The sequence below is a fragment of the Schistocerca piceifrons genome, chromosome 1 (assembly GCF_021461385.2).
Source record: "Schistocerca piceifrons isolate TAMUIC-IGC-003096 chromosome 1, iqSchPice1.1, whole genome shotgun sequence".
Classification (NCBI taxonomy): Eukaryota; Metazoa; Arthropoda; class Insecta; order Orthoptera; family Acrididae; genus Schistocerca; species Schistocerca piceifrons.
This window is the reverse complement of record NC_060138.1, coordinates 399,894,626-399,911,574: the sequence shown is the minus strand read 5'-3', so window position 1 is coordinate 399,911,574 and position 16,949 is coordinate 399,894,626. Positions and strand designations below refer to the sequence as shown.

At 38.5% G+C, this 16,949-nt stretch overlaps 1 protein-coding gene across 1 annotated transcript in view; it reads left to right on the top strand.

Moving 5' to 3' along the window:
• Positions 1-16,573, top strand: part of LOC124729007 (protein FAM161A-like) — a 145,814-nt gene extending 129,241 nt beyond the window's left edge. Inside the window, exon 7 of the mRNA XM_047248492.1 lies at positions 16,121-16,573. Within this exon, the coding sequence (XP_047104448.1) occupies positions 16,121-16,549 (429 nt within the window). The 3' untranslated portion in view covers positions 16,550-16,573. The remainder of the gene's footprint in view (positions 1-16,120) is intronic.
• Positions 16,574-16,949: the final 376 nt, after the last annotated feature.

Below are 16,949 nucleotides of genomic sequence, written 5' to 3'. Positions count from 1 at the left end.
ACCACGTGTATTGCTTGTGTTAACCTAACAAACACATTAAAATAAGACAGTAAATTCCTCCTTCAAAGCATAAGTTATTGAAATAGACTGTAGGAGTGGTATCTTGACCCTGTATTTATCATTTAAGGTAAGAAGTGGGAGATATTTTTCACAAGTGTGGAAATTGTATTCTCCCTTCCCCCTCTCCTCTCTTAGTTTCTCTATGCTTTTAAGTCAGGCTACTGTTTTTCCAGAATCATTGTTAAATATTGTGATTGTATTTTTGCAATATTTAGAAACATCTTTTAAAAGGTATGATTTGTTACATTTTATGCTGAACAAAAGCTGGGTCTCTGCTGTGTTAATTCAGTGGTCATTTTTACTTTTAGTATTTTAAATCAATACAAATTTGAAAATGAAAATGGTAAATAAAAAGAAAGCTTTGAAGCGAAACCAAAAACAATATTAGAAAATGAAATGGAAGTCTATACAATTAGGCAAAAGTCTGTGTAAGATAATGCACAATGAATTTAAGATGACGTGCGTAATGCAATACATGACCAGTGCTGTTATAATATTGAGTACAAGTTTATAGCTTATCTTCTACACTATTCCCTTCGAACATGCAGCTCCATCCTTGCCCAACCAGACTGACAGCGAACCATTTCATTTTTACTTTTATGTAACTTTCTTCATTTTCTCTTATGTTTGATTGAGTGATACTAATGTCAGAATTCTAGTGTGAAATTCATTTCTTTGGAACAGTCATATTCCAAGGAAATTGTTAAATGGTATTTGGAATGTGGAAACAAGTCAAGGATGTTCATTTTATTTAGATGTGTTACAAGGAAATGTATGAAAAATAATAAAATGTAAGACAGAATTGCTAGCACAGTAAGGTACTTATATTCAGGAAGGAAATGTATAGTACTGCTGATACACAATATGAAAGTAACAGGGCGACACAACTTAGTTTTCAGAACCAATGTTTCCTTAATTGGGAGGAAGAGAGAGCTATGTGGGGAAGGTTAAAAAGGAAGGGTAGATTACTTAGATCCCAGGATATGAGAGAGCGATATGTAGTGAGGTGAAGGTAGACAAAGAGCTTCTTCTCATAATTTACTAGCTTTGAATTGTCCTTTGAAACAATTAATATTATGAAATACTATTGTGTTATAGTGCTAATAGTACTTACATTGTACCATAATATAATAATTTTAAGAATTCCTGTGAAGAGACTCTTCAATGTAATAGAAGGAGTTACCAAAAGTTCTTTAATTCAGTCTTAAACTCCACCACATTACACCTATAAGAAATGTAATATACTTGAGCAGGTTGTTGAATACATGTCTATCTGATTCCTTTTTGTACTTTTTGTACTCATGCTGAGCTGCTGAGGTCTTTGCAGAAGTTTATGTTAAAAGTTCTTGGGTACTGGTACTGCATCATTCTTGCCAGAATCTTCCTACTAGATATTTTTGTTTCCTTTCTGAGGCTTTCACAAAAGCTGGACAGTGCACAGCAAGTTCCTGGAAGAAGTCCTCAGCAAGAAGACCAAAACAGTGGATCAGAAGATTCTAGCAAATATGATAGGGTACCAATACATGAGACCTCCAAATGACATTAATGAGAATATGTATATTGTGAGTAGTTGGTTCAAAAGGAAAATTCTCTTGATGGAGCTATTAAAACGTGAATAAAAATTGCTGGTTAGTCCTTACCTTCAGGAGAAATGTCAGCACTGCCAATAAACATATAAAAGAACATACAAGTCTAAGTACATCAGATCTAAGCTCCTTCCTTGGGAATGAGAGAGGTATTGATTAGGGAAGGCTAAAAAAGAAGGGCATGTCACTCAGAACACAAGATGAAACATACAGACCCACCTGTTGTCAGCATGAGGTGAAATCATACTGGAAGGAGCAAATGAGTAGAGTTAGGTAAGAGGTTTCTATATACAGACTAATTGAAGACGGGAAGTGTGTACAGAAAATAACAGGCAAGAGAGAGTCACTGAACAGACTGAGAAGATCCTGAAAAGCAAAAAAGATGGCAAAGAAATGGAACAAGTTCACCAACCATCAAAAAGGAGTAGTCAAATAAGAAAATTGAGAAAAACCATTACTAGACAGAGAGAGGGAAAGAGATTTGTTTACAACAATTGTTCCTATGAATATCTGAAGGAGTAGACATTGGTGATGATCTGCAGCTGTATCAACATTACAAAATTCTTTTGACATCAGATGTGTTAGGTATGGAAGTATTATCTATTGCTGACACATGAAAATTTGTGCTGGACTTGGGCTCAAAGAATGATTTCCTGCTTGTCGCGAGGAGTTGTCGTAACCTTCTCGGCTATCCATGCACACTTCCCAGGCCAACCCAAACCTCCATATACCACACTGTCTAGTCCACTATTGCTCGCAACATTACTTGGATTCCTATAACAATATTAATGAGACAAACATATTCAGTGTTAGTGTTATCATCATCGTTTCACCCGTCTAACGTTGTAATGCTTGCAAGTCTGAAGGAACAGACTTTGATGATGATCTGCAGTAACATGAATAATATGAAATTTATTTGCCAGTTGCGAATTCTTTCAACATTACCTGTATTAGTTTTGCAAATCTACCTACTGGTGACACATGAAAATTTATGCCAGACCGTGACTCAAACCTAGGTTTCCAGTTTATTGCAAGAAGTCACCTTAATGATCTCAGCTATTTGTGCCTGCTCTCCGGACCAACCCTAACCCCCGTATGCCACACTGTGTGGTCTGTACTTCTGGGGATGGTCCTATGCTGCTTTGCCCTTTGATGTATACTTTAATTTAAAATAAATATATGAATTTGCCCATTATGCTATTAACTAGTAAGACAAATGTAACTAGGTTGTATTTAGGTGCAAAATACTTCATCTAACAATCCACAACACAATATCTAAATTTTCACATAATAAAATTTATCATCTTCAAAATATTGTTTACTTCAATGACTGGTGGAATCATCTGCTCTGGCACGTGGTTTAGAAAGTGATTGTTGTTGTTGTTGTTGCGGTCTTCAGTCCTGAGACTGGTTTGATGCAGCTCTCCATGCTACTCTATCCTGTGCAAGCTTCTTCATCTCCAGTACCTACTGAAACCTACATCCTTCTGAATCTGCTTAATGTATTCATCTCTTGGTCTCCCTCTACGATTTTGACCCTCCACGCTGCCCTCCAATACTAAACTGGTGATCCCTTGATGCCTCAGAACATGTCCTACCAACCGATCCCTTCTTCTGGTCAAGTTGTGCCACAAACTTCTCTTCTCCCCAATCCTATTCAATACTTCCTCAGTAGTTATGTGATCTACCCATCTAATATTCAGCATTCTTCTGTAGCACCACATTTCGAAAGCTTCTATTCTCTTCTTGTCCAAACTATTTATCGTCGATGTTTCACTTCCATACATGGCTACACTCCATACAAATACTTTCAGAAAAGACTTCCTGACACTTAAATCTATACTCGATGTTAACAAATTTCTCTTCTTCAGAAACGCTTTCCTTGCCAGTGCCAGTCTACATTTTATATCCTCTCTACTTCGACCATCATCAGTTATTTTGCTCCCCAAATAGCAAAACTCCTTTACTACTTTAAGTGTCTCATTTCCTAATCTAATTCCCTCAGCATCACCCGACTTAATTCAACTACATTCCATTATCCTCGTTTTGCTTTTGTTGATGTTCATCTTATATCCTCCTTTCAAGACGCTATCCATTCCGTGCAACTGCTCTTCCAAGTCCTTTGCTGTCTCTGACAGAATTACAATGTCATCGGTGAACCTCAAAGTTTTTATTTCTTCTCCATGGATTTTAATACCTACTCCGAATTTTTCTTTTGTTTCCTTTACTGCTTGCTCAATATACAGATTGAATAACATCGGGGAGGGGCTACAACCCTGTCTTACTCCCTTCCCAACAACTGCTTCCCTTTCATTTCCCTCGAATCTTATAATTGCCATCTGGTTTCTGTACAAATTGTAAATAGCCTTTCGCTCCCTGTATTTTAACCCTGCCACCTTCAGAATCTGAAAGAGAGTATTCCAGTCAACATTGTCAAAAGCTTTCTCTAAGTCTACAAATGCTAGAAACGTAGGTTTGCCTTTCCTTAATCTTTCTTCTAAGATAAGTCGTAGGGTCAGTATTGCCTCACGTGTTCCAACATTTCCACGGAATCCAAACTGATCTTCCCCGAGGTCGGCTTCTACTAGTTTTTCCATTCATCTGTAAAGAATTCGTGTTAGTATTTTGCAGCTGTGGCTTATTAAACTGACTGTTCGGTAATTTTCACATCTGTCAACACCTGCTTCCTTTGGGATTGGAATTATTATATTCTTGTTGAAGTCTGAAGGTATTACGCCTGTTTCATACATCTTGCTCACCAGATGGTAGAGTTTTGTCAGGACTGGCTCTCCCAAGGCCGTCAGTAGTTCCAATGGAATGTTGTCTACTCCGGGGGCCTTGTTTCGACTCAAGTCTTTCAGTGCTCTGTCAAACTCTTCACGCAGTATCGTATCTCCGATTTCATCTTCATCTACATCCTCTTCCATTTCCATAATATTGTCCTCAAGTACATCACCATTGTATAGACCCTCTATATACTCCTTCCACCTTTCTGCTTTCCCTTCTTTGCTTAGAACTGGGTTTCCATCTGAGCTCTTGATGTTCATACAAGTGGTTCTCTTATCTCCAAAGGTCTCTTTAATTTTCCTGTAGGCAGTATCTATCTTACCCATAGTGAGATAAGCCTCTACATCCTTACATCTGTCCTCTGCTTAGCCATTTTTCACTTCCTGTTGATCTCATTTTTGAGACGTTTGTATTCCTTTTTGCCTGCTTCATTTACTGCATTTTTATATTTTCTCCTTTCATCAATTAAATTCAATATTTCTTCTGTTACCCAAGGATTTCTACTAGCCCTCGTCTTTTTACCTACTTGATCCTCTGCTGCCTTCACTACTTCATCCCTCAAAGCTACCCATTCTTCTTCTACTGTATTTCTTTCCCCCATTCCTGTCAATTGTTCCCTTATGCTCTCCCTGAAACTCTGTACAACCTCTGGTTCTTTCAGTTTATCCAGGTCCCATCTCCTTAAGTTCCCACCTTTTTGCAGTTTCTTCAGTTTTAATCTACAGGTCATAACCAATAGATTGTGGTCAGGGTCCACATCTGCCCCTGGAAATGTCTTACAATTTAAAACCTGGTTCCTAAATCTCTGTCTTACCATTATACAGGGTGATTCAAAAAGAATACCACAACTTTAAAAATGTGTATTTAATGAAAGAAACATAATATAACCTTCTGTTATACGTCATTACAAAGAGTATTTAAAAAGGTTTTTTTTTTCACTCAAAAACAAGTTCAGAGATGTTCAATATGGCCCCCTCCAGACACTCGAGCAATATCAACCCGATACTCCAACTCATTCCACACTCTCTGTAGCATATCAGGCGTAACAGTTTGGATAGCTGCTGTTATTTCTCGTTTCAAATCATCAATGGTGGCTGGGAGAGGTGGCCGAAACACCATATCCTTACACATACCCCCATAAGAAAAAATCGCAGAGGGTAAGATCAGCGCTTCTTGGAGGCCAGCGATGAAGTGCTCTGTCACGGGCTGCCTGGCGGCCGATCCATCGCCTCGGGTAGTTGACGTTCAGGTAGTTACGGACAGATAAGTGCCAACATGGTGGCGCTCCATCCTGCTGAAATATGAATTGTTGTGCTTCTTGTTCGAGCTGAGGGAACAGCCAATTCTCTAACATCTCCAGATACTGTAGTCCAGTTACAGTAGCACCTTTGAAGAAAAAGGGATCAAAAACTTTATTGGCTGAAATGGCACAGAAAACGTTCACCTTAGGCGAGTCACGTTCATACTGAGTTGTTTCCCGCGGATTCTCAGTGCCCCACGCTGAACAACTGTCGTCGATTCACTTCTGCCGTACTCAATAACACAAAAAGCTTTCTGTTGAGCGGTCGCCATCTTAGCATCAACTGACGCTGATGCCTAGTCAACAGCGCCTCAAGCGAACAAATGTACAACTAAATGAAACTTTATAGCTCCCTTAATTCGCCGATAGATAGTGCTTAGCTCTGCCTTTTGTCGTTGCAGAGTTTTAAATTCCCAAAGTTGTGGTATTCTTTTTGAATCGCCCTGTATAATCTATCCGATACCTTTTAGTAACTCCAGGGTTCTTCCATGTATACAGCCTTCTGTCATGATTCTTAAACCAAGTGTTAGCTATGATTAAGTTATGCTCTGTGCAAAATTCTACCAGACGGCTTCCTCTTTCATTTCTCTCCCCCAATCCATATTCACCCACTACGTTTCCTTCTCTCCCTTTTCCTACTCTCGAATTCCAGTCACCCATGACTATTAAATTTTCATCACCCTTCACTATCTGAATAATTTCTTTTATCTCATCATACATTTCTTCAATTTCTTCGTCATCTGCAGAGCTAGTTGGCATATAAACTTGTACTACTGTAGTACAAGTGATTAGAGTGAAAGTGATTAGAGACCCCAATTTAGTTGTTCGTTAACTCAATGCAGAAAAATTAAATAAATTAAAACAGCTGGTAAAAAACTCAGACTCTGTCCTTAGATAAATGTTAAATAAAAATAGGCCATATACCAACTAACATCTAAACTGAGTCTAACTGAAATATTCTGTGTCCAACTCAAGCCAAACTAAGTTAAAGACCAACCTCAGTTTTCAGAATCAGAGTCCCATACGTAAATCACAAGTTCAGCTTACTTGCTAGCAGATAAAATATTCAGAGTCCAGATAGGTGCTGAATTATTCTAAGTCCCACTACTGATGAACTGAAAAATGTCTCTCTTTGTAATTGAATGTGGCTGGAATAGAATTCAGACTCATATCAAACATTTTAAACACTTTTCTGACCAGCAAACAACAGCCCAAAGCAAGAGGACAGTACCCTTAAGTAGCCTCAGTCCACCTCTCCATTGGAAATCCCACATGCATGTCACTTAATGAATTTCACATTTCCATCAGCCTATTTTACATCTTTCTATATGTAGATAACGCTGTGATTCTGAATTGGATTTATGCTTCTCTTTCCAATGCACTATTCATAATTAGGATATCTGTGGTAGTCCACAAGTTATGGGTGAAACTACACAAAGTCATAAACAAATAATAAAAACATAAATCTTAAGAGCTAAGGTTGAATATTTTGTGTAACACCCTCCACTAATGCATACTGCCATGCTGGTTGTGTACTTGTCATAATTTATTTTAATTTTGAAAGCCAACTGAATTTTCTCTCATAGCTTAATTAATCATGCTACAAATGATGTGAATATGTCAATCATAATGTCTTGCTGAGGGCTACAGTTTGAGTGCTCTCTCTCCGTTGTACATTAAATAATAAATAAGTTATGAAACATCTGCTGATGGATGATTACAAAAACCTTCTATGTGCTCTATATTTTTACATATCCAAATTACAACTAATATCTGCACATCAGCAGAATTGTTGTGTCCCCCCTTTTTAATACGACATGTCGCCCCTCACTATATTGGCCGCTTTTATGCTATATGAGCACAAAGATGAACAATATGTGAGATGCTATTGTGTGTGTCAGCAGTGGATCTGATGCCTTGTGCACCCAATTTCAAACTTTGACAGTTGAATATGTCACACCAGCTGGTGATTACACATACCGGACCCCCAAGCAACACTGGGGCTGCCACTTCTCAGCCTCGCCTGGAGTCTGCATTGTCTTGCACATACATCTCATATGCTCTTCATGACCAAACCCAAACCTCCTGCTCAAATAATAGTCCATCATATCACAATTGTCTATGCACCTGTTGCTCGCAGCATTACTTGGATTAATGCTACAAGGTTAATGTGGCAGAGTTGTTCAATGTTCCCTGTTAGTATTATTATTGCATTTTGCCCATCTAGGCTTGTAATACTTCATTTACAGTGCCTGTTTCTTCACACATGCATGCACATCTGAAGGAACAGACATTGATGTTGATCTGCAGCTGTTTAAAATTAGGAAATGTATTCACCAATTGTGTATTCTTTTGATATCAGCTATGTTATGTATGGAAATATTACCTATTGGTGCCAAATGAAAATTTGTGCTGGACCAGGACTGGAAACTGGATTTTCCACTTACTGCAAGTGGTTGTCTTAACCATCTAGGAGTGTAGACAGTGTTGCATATGAAGGATTGGGTCAGTCTGGGGAGCATGCATGGATAGCCAAGGTGGTTAAGGTGACTGCTTACAGTAAACAGAAAATCTGGATACAAGTTGGTCAATAAATTTTGTAATATGTATGCATGCATGTCTGAAGAAACAGAAATTGTAAATTAAGTATTACAAGCCTAGATGGCCAAAACAATGATGATAATACTAACATTGAACATGCCTGTCTCATTAACACCGTTACAGGAATCCAAGTAACATTGTGAGGAAGAGGGGCATAGACTGTGTGGCATATGGAAGTTTGGATTAGCCTGAGGAGCATGCACATGTAACCATGATAGTTAAGGCGACAGCTTGTGATAAGCAGGAAATCTGGGTTCAAATCCCGGTCTGCCACAAATTTTCATGTGCCACCAATAGGTAACATTTCCATATCTAATACAGTTGATGTCAAAAAAATCACAATTGGAGAATAAATTTTGCAAGGAAAGAGAATTGCTAAACACACAAAAATTGATTGCTGAAGATGAAGAAAAATCTTTGAAGATATAAAACATATCTCCAACTGACAAAAGAGGGTGAAGTGCTCTTGCACTTAGCTAAACTACCCACTGAAAGAGTGTGCAGTAGATATATAGTGAAATTAGTGATATCTGATGAATGTAAAGTGAATATCAGTGGAAAGCGAATAACACCATGATGAAACAGGAGAAGTTCACCAAATGCAGAAAGACAATAATGACACAAGAAATACTGGGCAATTAATGAGTGAAAATTATTGTAAAACTGATAAAGAAAGCCAGCCATTCAACAATAAAGTCAATTGCAAAATACTGGAAGTAGATTGCCAAAAGAGTTTACCATATAAAATACCATAAGAAAGGAAAAAAACATGTGGCCAGCCACACTCAGAAGGAAGAAAAGATCATTTAATAAAGAAAGATGACAACTAAATGGATAATAGAGAAAGCCTCACAAGGGAACCTCCCCATCGCACCCCCCTCAGATTTAGTTATAGGTTGGCACATTCGATAGGCCTTGAAAAACTGAACACAGATCAATCGAGAAAACAGGAAGAAGTTGTGTGGAACTATGAAAAAATAAGCAAAATATACAAACTGAGTAGTCCATGTGCAAGATAAGCAACATCAAGGATAGCGCGAGCTCAGGAGCGCCGTGGTCTCGTGGTTAGCGTGAGCAGCTGCGGAATGAGAGGTCCATGGTTCAAGTCTTTCGTCGGGTGAAAATTTTTACCTACTTTATTTTCGCAAAGTTATGATCTGTCCGTTCGTTCATTGACGTCTCTGTTCACTGTAATAAGTTTAGTGTCTGTGTTTTGCGACAGCACCACAAAACAGTGCGATTAGTAGACAAAAGGACGTGCCTCTCCAATGGGAACCAAAAACATTTGATCGCAAGGTCATAGGTCAACCGATTCCTCCACAGGAAAACACGTCTGATATATTCTATACGACACTGGCGACGGCATGTGCATCATATGACAAGAGTATGTTGTCAACTCACCTAACTTGTACACTTGGCGAATGGGTAAAAAGATTCTTTTACCTTGCCCGATTTAGGTTTTCTTGTGGATGTGATAATCACTCCCAAAAAAGTGATCGCATTGGACGGACAGATAATAATTGTCTGAAAATAAAAAATTAAAATTTTTGCTCGAGGGTAGATTTGAACCAAGGACCTCTCGCACTGCAGCTGCTAACGCTAACCACAGGACCACGGCGCTCATGAGATCAGATTGTCCTTGATGTTGTACATCATATGCATAGACTATTCAGTTTGTATATTTTGCTTATTTTTTTCATACTTCCACACAACTTCTTCCTGTTTTCTCGATTGATCTGTGTTCAATTTTTCAAGGCCTATCCACTGTGCCAACTTATAACTAAATCTGAGGGGGGTGCGATGGGGAGGTTCCCTTGTCAGAAGGAAAGAATATCTCTGAACCTATGAGAGAGAGAGAACACGTAGAAACATCACCAAATGATGAAAAAGATGGCAGGCAAAAACTGTGGGTTAGACACAGGCAACACAATAAAAGAATGCCAGAAAAGGCAGTTAATTGAATCAAAAGGAAAAATCACTTGAGTAAATAAAAAAAAAAAAATGTGAGATGTAATTGCTGGTCAATACTTCTGGTCACCTGAAATGTCTGTACTGCCTTCTTCTCACAACTGTTGGATCCCCCTCATCCTGTGGCCTGAGTGACCTGTCCTACCTTTTCAACTCCCCCAATTCCTTCTCCAGCCAGAGGATTCACCAGTAAGCAGTGCTTGTCATGTACAGGTGTCTGTACAGCACATTTTACCAGAATGCATTTTATACCAAGCTCCAACGATTGCATCTGTCTTATTAGCTGTCCTGACCTCTATTTTAGGAGACGATGAACTGAATGTGTTATGTCTGGTCTTCTAAACTGTATCTTAGGTAGAAGATTTTCATGTGTTTCCAGTATGGCTACTTTGTATTTTATTTTGCAATTGATAAGTTAGGCACGTTTCCTTGTTACGCTGTTTGAGGTGCTTTGTAGTTACATTCTGTGTATTCTGATCACAAACTGCCTTGTGACTCCTTTTGGTGTTCTGTGTGAAAGTGTGTGAGAGATAGTGTCCCAGGGTTTCTGAGGATTAAGTTTTATGTTTTACCACCTGTTACATACGTTTCATGCAACAAAACTGCATTTGTCTCCCACCAATTGAGTATGGGAACTGATCACCTCTCTGGTGAGCACCCTATACATTGTTAGCATCACCAACGCTGTCACCTCTGAACTTTCTGAGGAAGGGACTGTTAGTTCTGAAACTTAGGATTGTAAATATAATTTTATATCTGTCTATCAGCAGAATCAATATTATATATATTTTGTGAAGCAGTTGTCAAAATACGTTCTTTGAAGAGGGATCTGCAGTATGGTTTAGAATCAACACCAGATTTAATTCTTGTAACATGCTTCTTTATTCTAAAAGTATTAAATATTATATCTGTAAGTAGTTTTCCCACATCGAACCAAGTAAACTAATAAATTGACAAGTGGATGGAAATATGCGGAATAAACTAGTTTTGTAACTTTTGAATAACCTGTAACAATAATTATGTTTACTGCAAGATGTTACTGAATTGAGAGACTTCATTAATTCTAGGGTGTGGGTTTTCAGATTAAGGTAGTAGTCCAAAATAGTGAAAAGTATTTACTTTTTGTATTCCAGTGTTTGAGTAACCTTTTTTCTAACTAGTAGAGTGCTGTGGAAGTCCTGCTATGTATGTACTTAGTCTTGTCAAAATTCAATAGTAATCCAATTGTCTTACCTGTCAGTTTATGTCTTCAGACATTTCTTTAGATGGTTTGTTGCCATTATATTGTAGGCAAAGGAGATAGCCTTTATTGTATTAACACTATGACAGAATTTTAGTGAGGAAAAAAGTAGCAGGTTTTGCTTCATTTTGCATTCAGATATTCTATGTGCTTATTCCATTTTTAATTTCTTTGCAACTGCAACCCTTAGAATTTGGTCTTTGTTCTTCTACAGTCTGGTTCATTATTGATAAGAGATAAATGGGTTGTAGCATATCCTTGTTTGGAGGACTGTCAAATTTTAGTGATAGTTTTGTTGCTAAGTTGTTTTGTGACAGTATTTATGTTATGAAGTTTTTCATATATAATTTATTCTAATATTCATGAAATTCCAGAGAAACTTTTAATGTTCCCATAGTTATTTACATAATCTCTCATGCCTTTTTTATAAATTTCAATTATGTTAGACATTTTCAGTATATCAGGGAACTACTTGCTTAGATGAGCAGTCACATAGGTGTGTAAGAGGTTCAGTTAAGTTTATAGCACCCAACTTTAAGACTGTTGCAGGGACACTGTCAGTGCCTGCAGGGTTGGAGATTTTTAATCCTTTTGCCAATTTATCCTGTGTGACATTGCTGATATACATCTACTTACTACATGTCCTCATTTTATTTTTAGTGGATTGGGCAGTACAAGACACATCCATAAACTAAGTTTCTGCTCATCCCACAGCCAACAAACCACAGTAGCATTATAGCAGCAGTTGAAAATGGAGGCTTATATTCCAGTTCCCACTTTGTGTGAAGTGTGGTCAATGATAAAGTTTTTTTAAGACACAGAACATAGAGCCGAATGAAACTCATTGTCAGCTGTGCTAGGTCTATGGGCCTAATGTCACAAGTGAGCTGATGGTGCATTGCTGGTACAGAGGGTTTACAGCAAGTCACCAAAAAGTTCATGGTGAGGAGCACAGCTGAAGGCCATCCATCATTACAGGCAACATTATGGAGCTTCTGTGGTAATGCATTATGGAGAATCATTGCTTACCAGTCACAGAACGTAGCAGTCCGTTCACACAGATGAGTTACTCCTTGTTGCATGGAACTGTGTTCTGAAAATTGTGCACTAGGTGGTTGCCAAAGCAGCTGATTCCAGAACACAAAGCAAAGCGCATGGGAGTAGCTTTCACTTTTCTACAGCAGTACCATGCTGATGCCTGTGCTGATGCTGAGTTTCTGGACTGAATATTTACAGGTAATGAGACATGGATTGCACACACTACCCCAGAAAACAAGCAGCAGTCAATGCACTGGCATCATAATGGCTTTCCATGCAGGACAGAATTCAAGCAGACTGTGTTGGTGAGGAAAATGTTGGGTTCAGTGGTCTGGGGAGGACAGGGAGTTCTCCTCAACGAATTACTGACCAAAGCTGAGGTGGTGAATTCTGAGTATTACTGTGAAACAATGCAAAAATTGTGATGGGCAATTCAGGGAGAGTTCCCACCTTCACAATTCAGAAAGCTGATGTTATCAGTAAGGATCCATATGGTGCGGGCTGTGAAGCAGTCATTGAAATGAAGGATTTCATATTCGGCAGAGCGCTCAGCAACAGGGTGGTCCACTTGTTTCTTAGCCACAGTTTGTCTGTGGCGACTCAAGTGCACAGACAGCTTATTGGTTGTCATGCCCATATAGAATGCAGCACAGTGGTTGTAGCTTAGCTTGTAGATCACATGACTGGTTTCACATGTAGCCCTGCCTTTGATGGGATAGGTGATTTTTGTGACTGCACTGGATTAGGTGGAGTGGGAGAATGTATGGGACAGGTCTTGCATCTAGGCCTGTTACAGCAACATGAGCCATGAGGTAAGGGGTTGGGAGCAGGGGTTGTATAGGGATGGCTGAGTATATTGTGTAGGTTTGGTGGATGGCTGAATACCACTGTGGGAGGGGTGGAAAGGATAGTGGCATGACATTTCTCACTTCAAAAAATATGAGAGGTAGTCAAAACCCTGGTGGAGAATGTAAGTTCGTAATCTCTAAAGTATATGATGAATAAATGTCTTCATCAGAATCAGAGTCAGCATCGAAATCTGAATCCTCTACAACCTCTGGTAAGGGGCACAGAATTCTTAGGATCTCTGCCGGTGCCAGCCCAGGCATTCTTGCACATCACACATCACACACAGTTCACTAGGACAAGTAATTCCTACAAACTTACCTTGCAGTATCTCTGTGATTTTAATTGCATATTACTGTGATTGACATGAATTTAATGAATCTATCAGTCAAGAAGATAAGATGAAAAACTTTTACAAGATCAAAAATTTTAGCCAAATTATAAAATGTTCCCACTGGTAATAATTTCTGATTTATTGATTCTAGTACAACCATCAAAATAAATAAAGTCTGTTCAGTAGACAGTCCTTTGTGAAATCCACACTGTTTGCTACTGAAAATGGTTTTCTGTGCTAAGTATTTCCAAGGTTTTCTTCCTTTAGCCTTTGATAAGGCAATATCATACTACAAGGCAGCAGTTGCTATTTTTGGTCCACCCCAGGTATTTTATTTCCCCAATACCCACCATATCTGGTGAGCATTCCCCTATCCGTCACCTGGGGAGATGCCCAATGGGAGACCAGCAAACTCCACATGGGTGGTTTTATTATAACCTCCTGAATATTTACTTTTAGAGATTTAATGATGCTGGAAACTTCTTTTGGAGATACAAAGTGTGGTTTTATTTTATCAAACTTATTCTCGAATTCTGTCTCAGAAAATGTAGGCTATCTACTAAGGAAGTGATCAGACTCAAATATTATGCAACTGACAGAAAGAAACTTATTAAAAGGTTTGCCAATTTTCGGACTATCTTATATCAGTTCATTATTTGCCTTTAAGTAGATTTCCTCATTTTTATTTACTTATTTTTGTTTTGTGTCTTGTTTTTACTGCATTACAGACCGACCTTATCTTGCTGCTGGAGGAACTTGTTTTTTATTTGAAATACATACAATTTGATCCTCTGATGAATTTATTTGCACTTAAAAAATTATAATCTTATTGAATCCTGCCATCAGCTGTCTCTCTTGATGTGAAGTGTTTTCTTTGTTTTATATGACATTTTGATTTAATTTGTTATTCGTGTTTTATGAGCATTTAATCTACTTACACGGTGTGTTTTTAAGACAACAGTTTTCTGAATACTGTATGAGTGTGTGTTACAAAATACTTTGTACACTGTCTAGTTACATAAATGTGATCACCTGTCAAAAGCCTCCCAAGTGGCCTTTTGCAGCCGTGGACCATTATGAGATGTGCAGGAAGAGTGTCAGTGAAGTTCTGTAAAGTACTGACAGGGATGTGGAGCCTGCCAACTCCAGTGCTGTGGCCAGCTCTGTTAGGTTTCTCTGTTGAACATCCATGGTGCGAACAGCCCAATCGAGGTAGTCCCACAGATCCTCTTTTGGATGTAAATCCAGGGCATTTGGTGGCCAGGCCTGGTGCTCTTCAAAGCACACACATACACTGTAAGCTGTGTAGCATGTTGCAGTGTCCTACTGGTAAATGCCATCGTGTGGAGGAAAAACAAACTACATATAGATGTGGATGTGGTCCCCAAGGATAGATGCATATTTGTATTGATCCACAGTACCTTCCAGAATGATGATCTCATCCAGAGAATACCATGAAAACATTCCCTAGATCTTAACATATGCAGAGTGTTTGCTTTCAGATATTTCATACTGTACACACCAACAACCACCTGACAGATGTAGCATAAAGCATGATTCATCTGAAAAGGCCACCTGTCACGACTCAGTGGACATCGGGTTGCAGTACTGGCATACAAATTACGGCCTTCGCCACCAAAGAACAGCAGTCAACATTGGTGCATGAACCAGTGGTCGGCTGCAGCAGCTCTTACATAGCAATGTTCACTGAATGACCATTGAGGAGACACTGTTGGTAGCCCCTTGGTTCATCTGTGTGGTCAGTTTCTCAACAGCTATATATATCTGTTCACTCATATACATTTTTCACAGTCATTATTCACTCCTGTCCTGTATGGCCTGTGATGCACCGGAGTTGCCTCTCAGCACCAGTTTTGGATAGTACCATTTTGCCATGCATGGTATCCTTTAACTATGGTGGCACAGGAACTGTTTACAAACAGCCATTTCAGAAATGTTTCCACCCTTGGTTCGATAACCAATGATCATGACCCTCTCAGTATCAAATAAATCCCTCAGTTTCCACATTATGACAATGGCTGTATTGTTTTCTGCATCCCCTAAACATGCTTGATGTAACCTCCACTGCCAGCACTGTCACCTGCATTCTATAAGTGGTTATTGCAAATTGAAATTGAACATAGGCAGTGGTCACATTACTGTGACTGGACTGTATATATGGATCAAGATTTTTTTTTACATGTTATACAGATTGTACATTGAGTATTTTCATAATCTTTGCTCTAACTTCCTTTTTATCTTAAATGTTCTATTTGTTCTGACAATTATTTTTACTACCACTGTTTCAGTTTTGGTTACCATAATTAAAATATCTGATCTAAATGTATTTCATTTCATAGGCAGGAATGAAAGAGAAGTTCAAAAAACAGAAGAATGAACAGTGTAAACCTGGTCTGAAAATTGCTGTGCATCATATCCCTAAAAAGTATCAAGACTATGGACATTTCAGCCCAAGTGCCTTTTCCGATGATAAGTGTTCAAAACTTGGATTAAAAGTATCTATCAATGAAAATGCAGAAACAATTGCATGTGAAAGTGAATGTGAAGATGATACACAAGGAATAACAAAGTGTCAAGGTGTTAAAATTGAAGAAATAGTGGAAGATAAGTCAGAAAAAGGAACAGACAAACTGGTGGAATCCAAGCAACAAACAGGTAACATAAAAACAGAAGACTGCCCTGAAGATGATGACTGTGATTATACTGAAAGTTTTCAAGATGCCAGTGATGATAAGAGCTCTCATACTAGCACTTGTGACAGAGACTGAAAAAATAGCAATACTCATTAATGAACAGAAATGTTACATTACCAAATATTATAAACAGGGCAGTAGTCTGTTCTTAACTGTATATTATGCCAGATGTCTGTGAATAAGATATGCAAATTGTCATAAAATATGTTGCTGTGAACAACATACAATTATCACTACATGCACCAGGTAACAGCCCACCAAAAATTTGACAACATAACATAACTTTAGTACCAGCTCTAATAATATGCCACTGGTTGCGTTGCATGCTTGATGGCTTTGAGCATTAACTACAGTGTTTTGCAGTGCTTGTCAAACTTAGTAACACAGAAACAACTGCCATATATTGGCTCATATGGTATATGTTAGAGGACTGCTGTATGTGACTGATCCATGTAGTCTTTACTTGGCTTTGGTG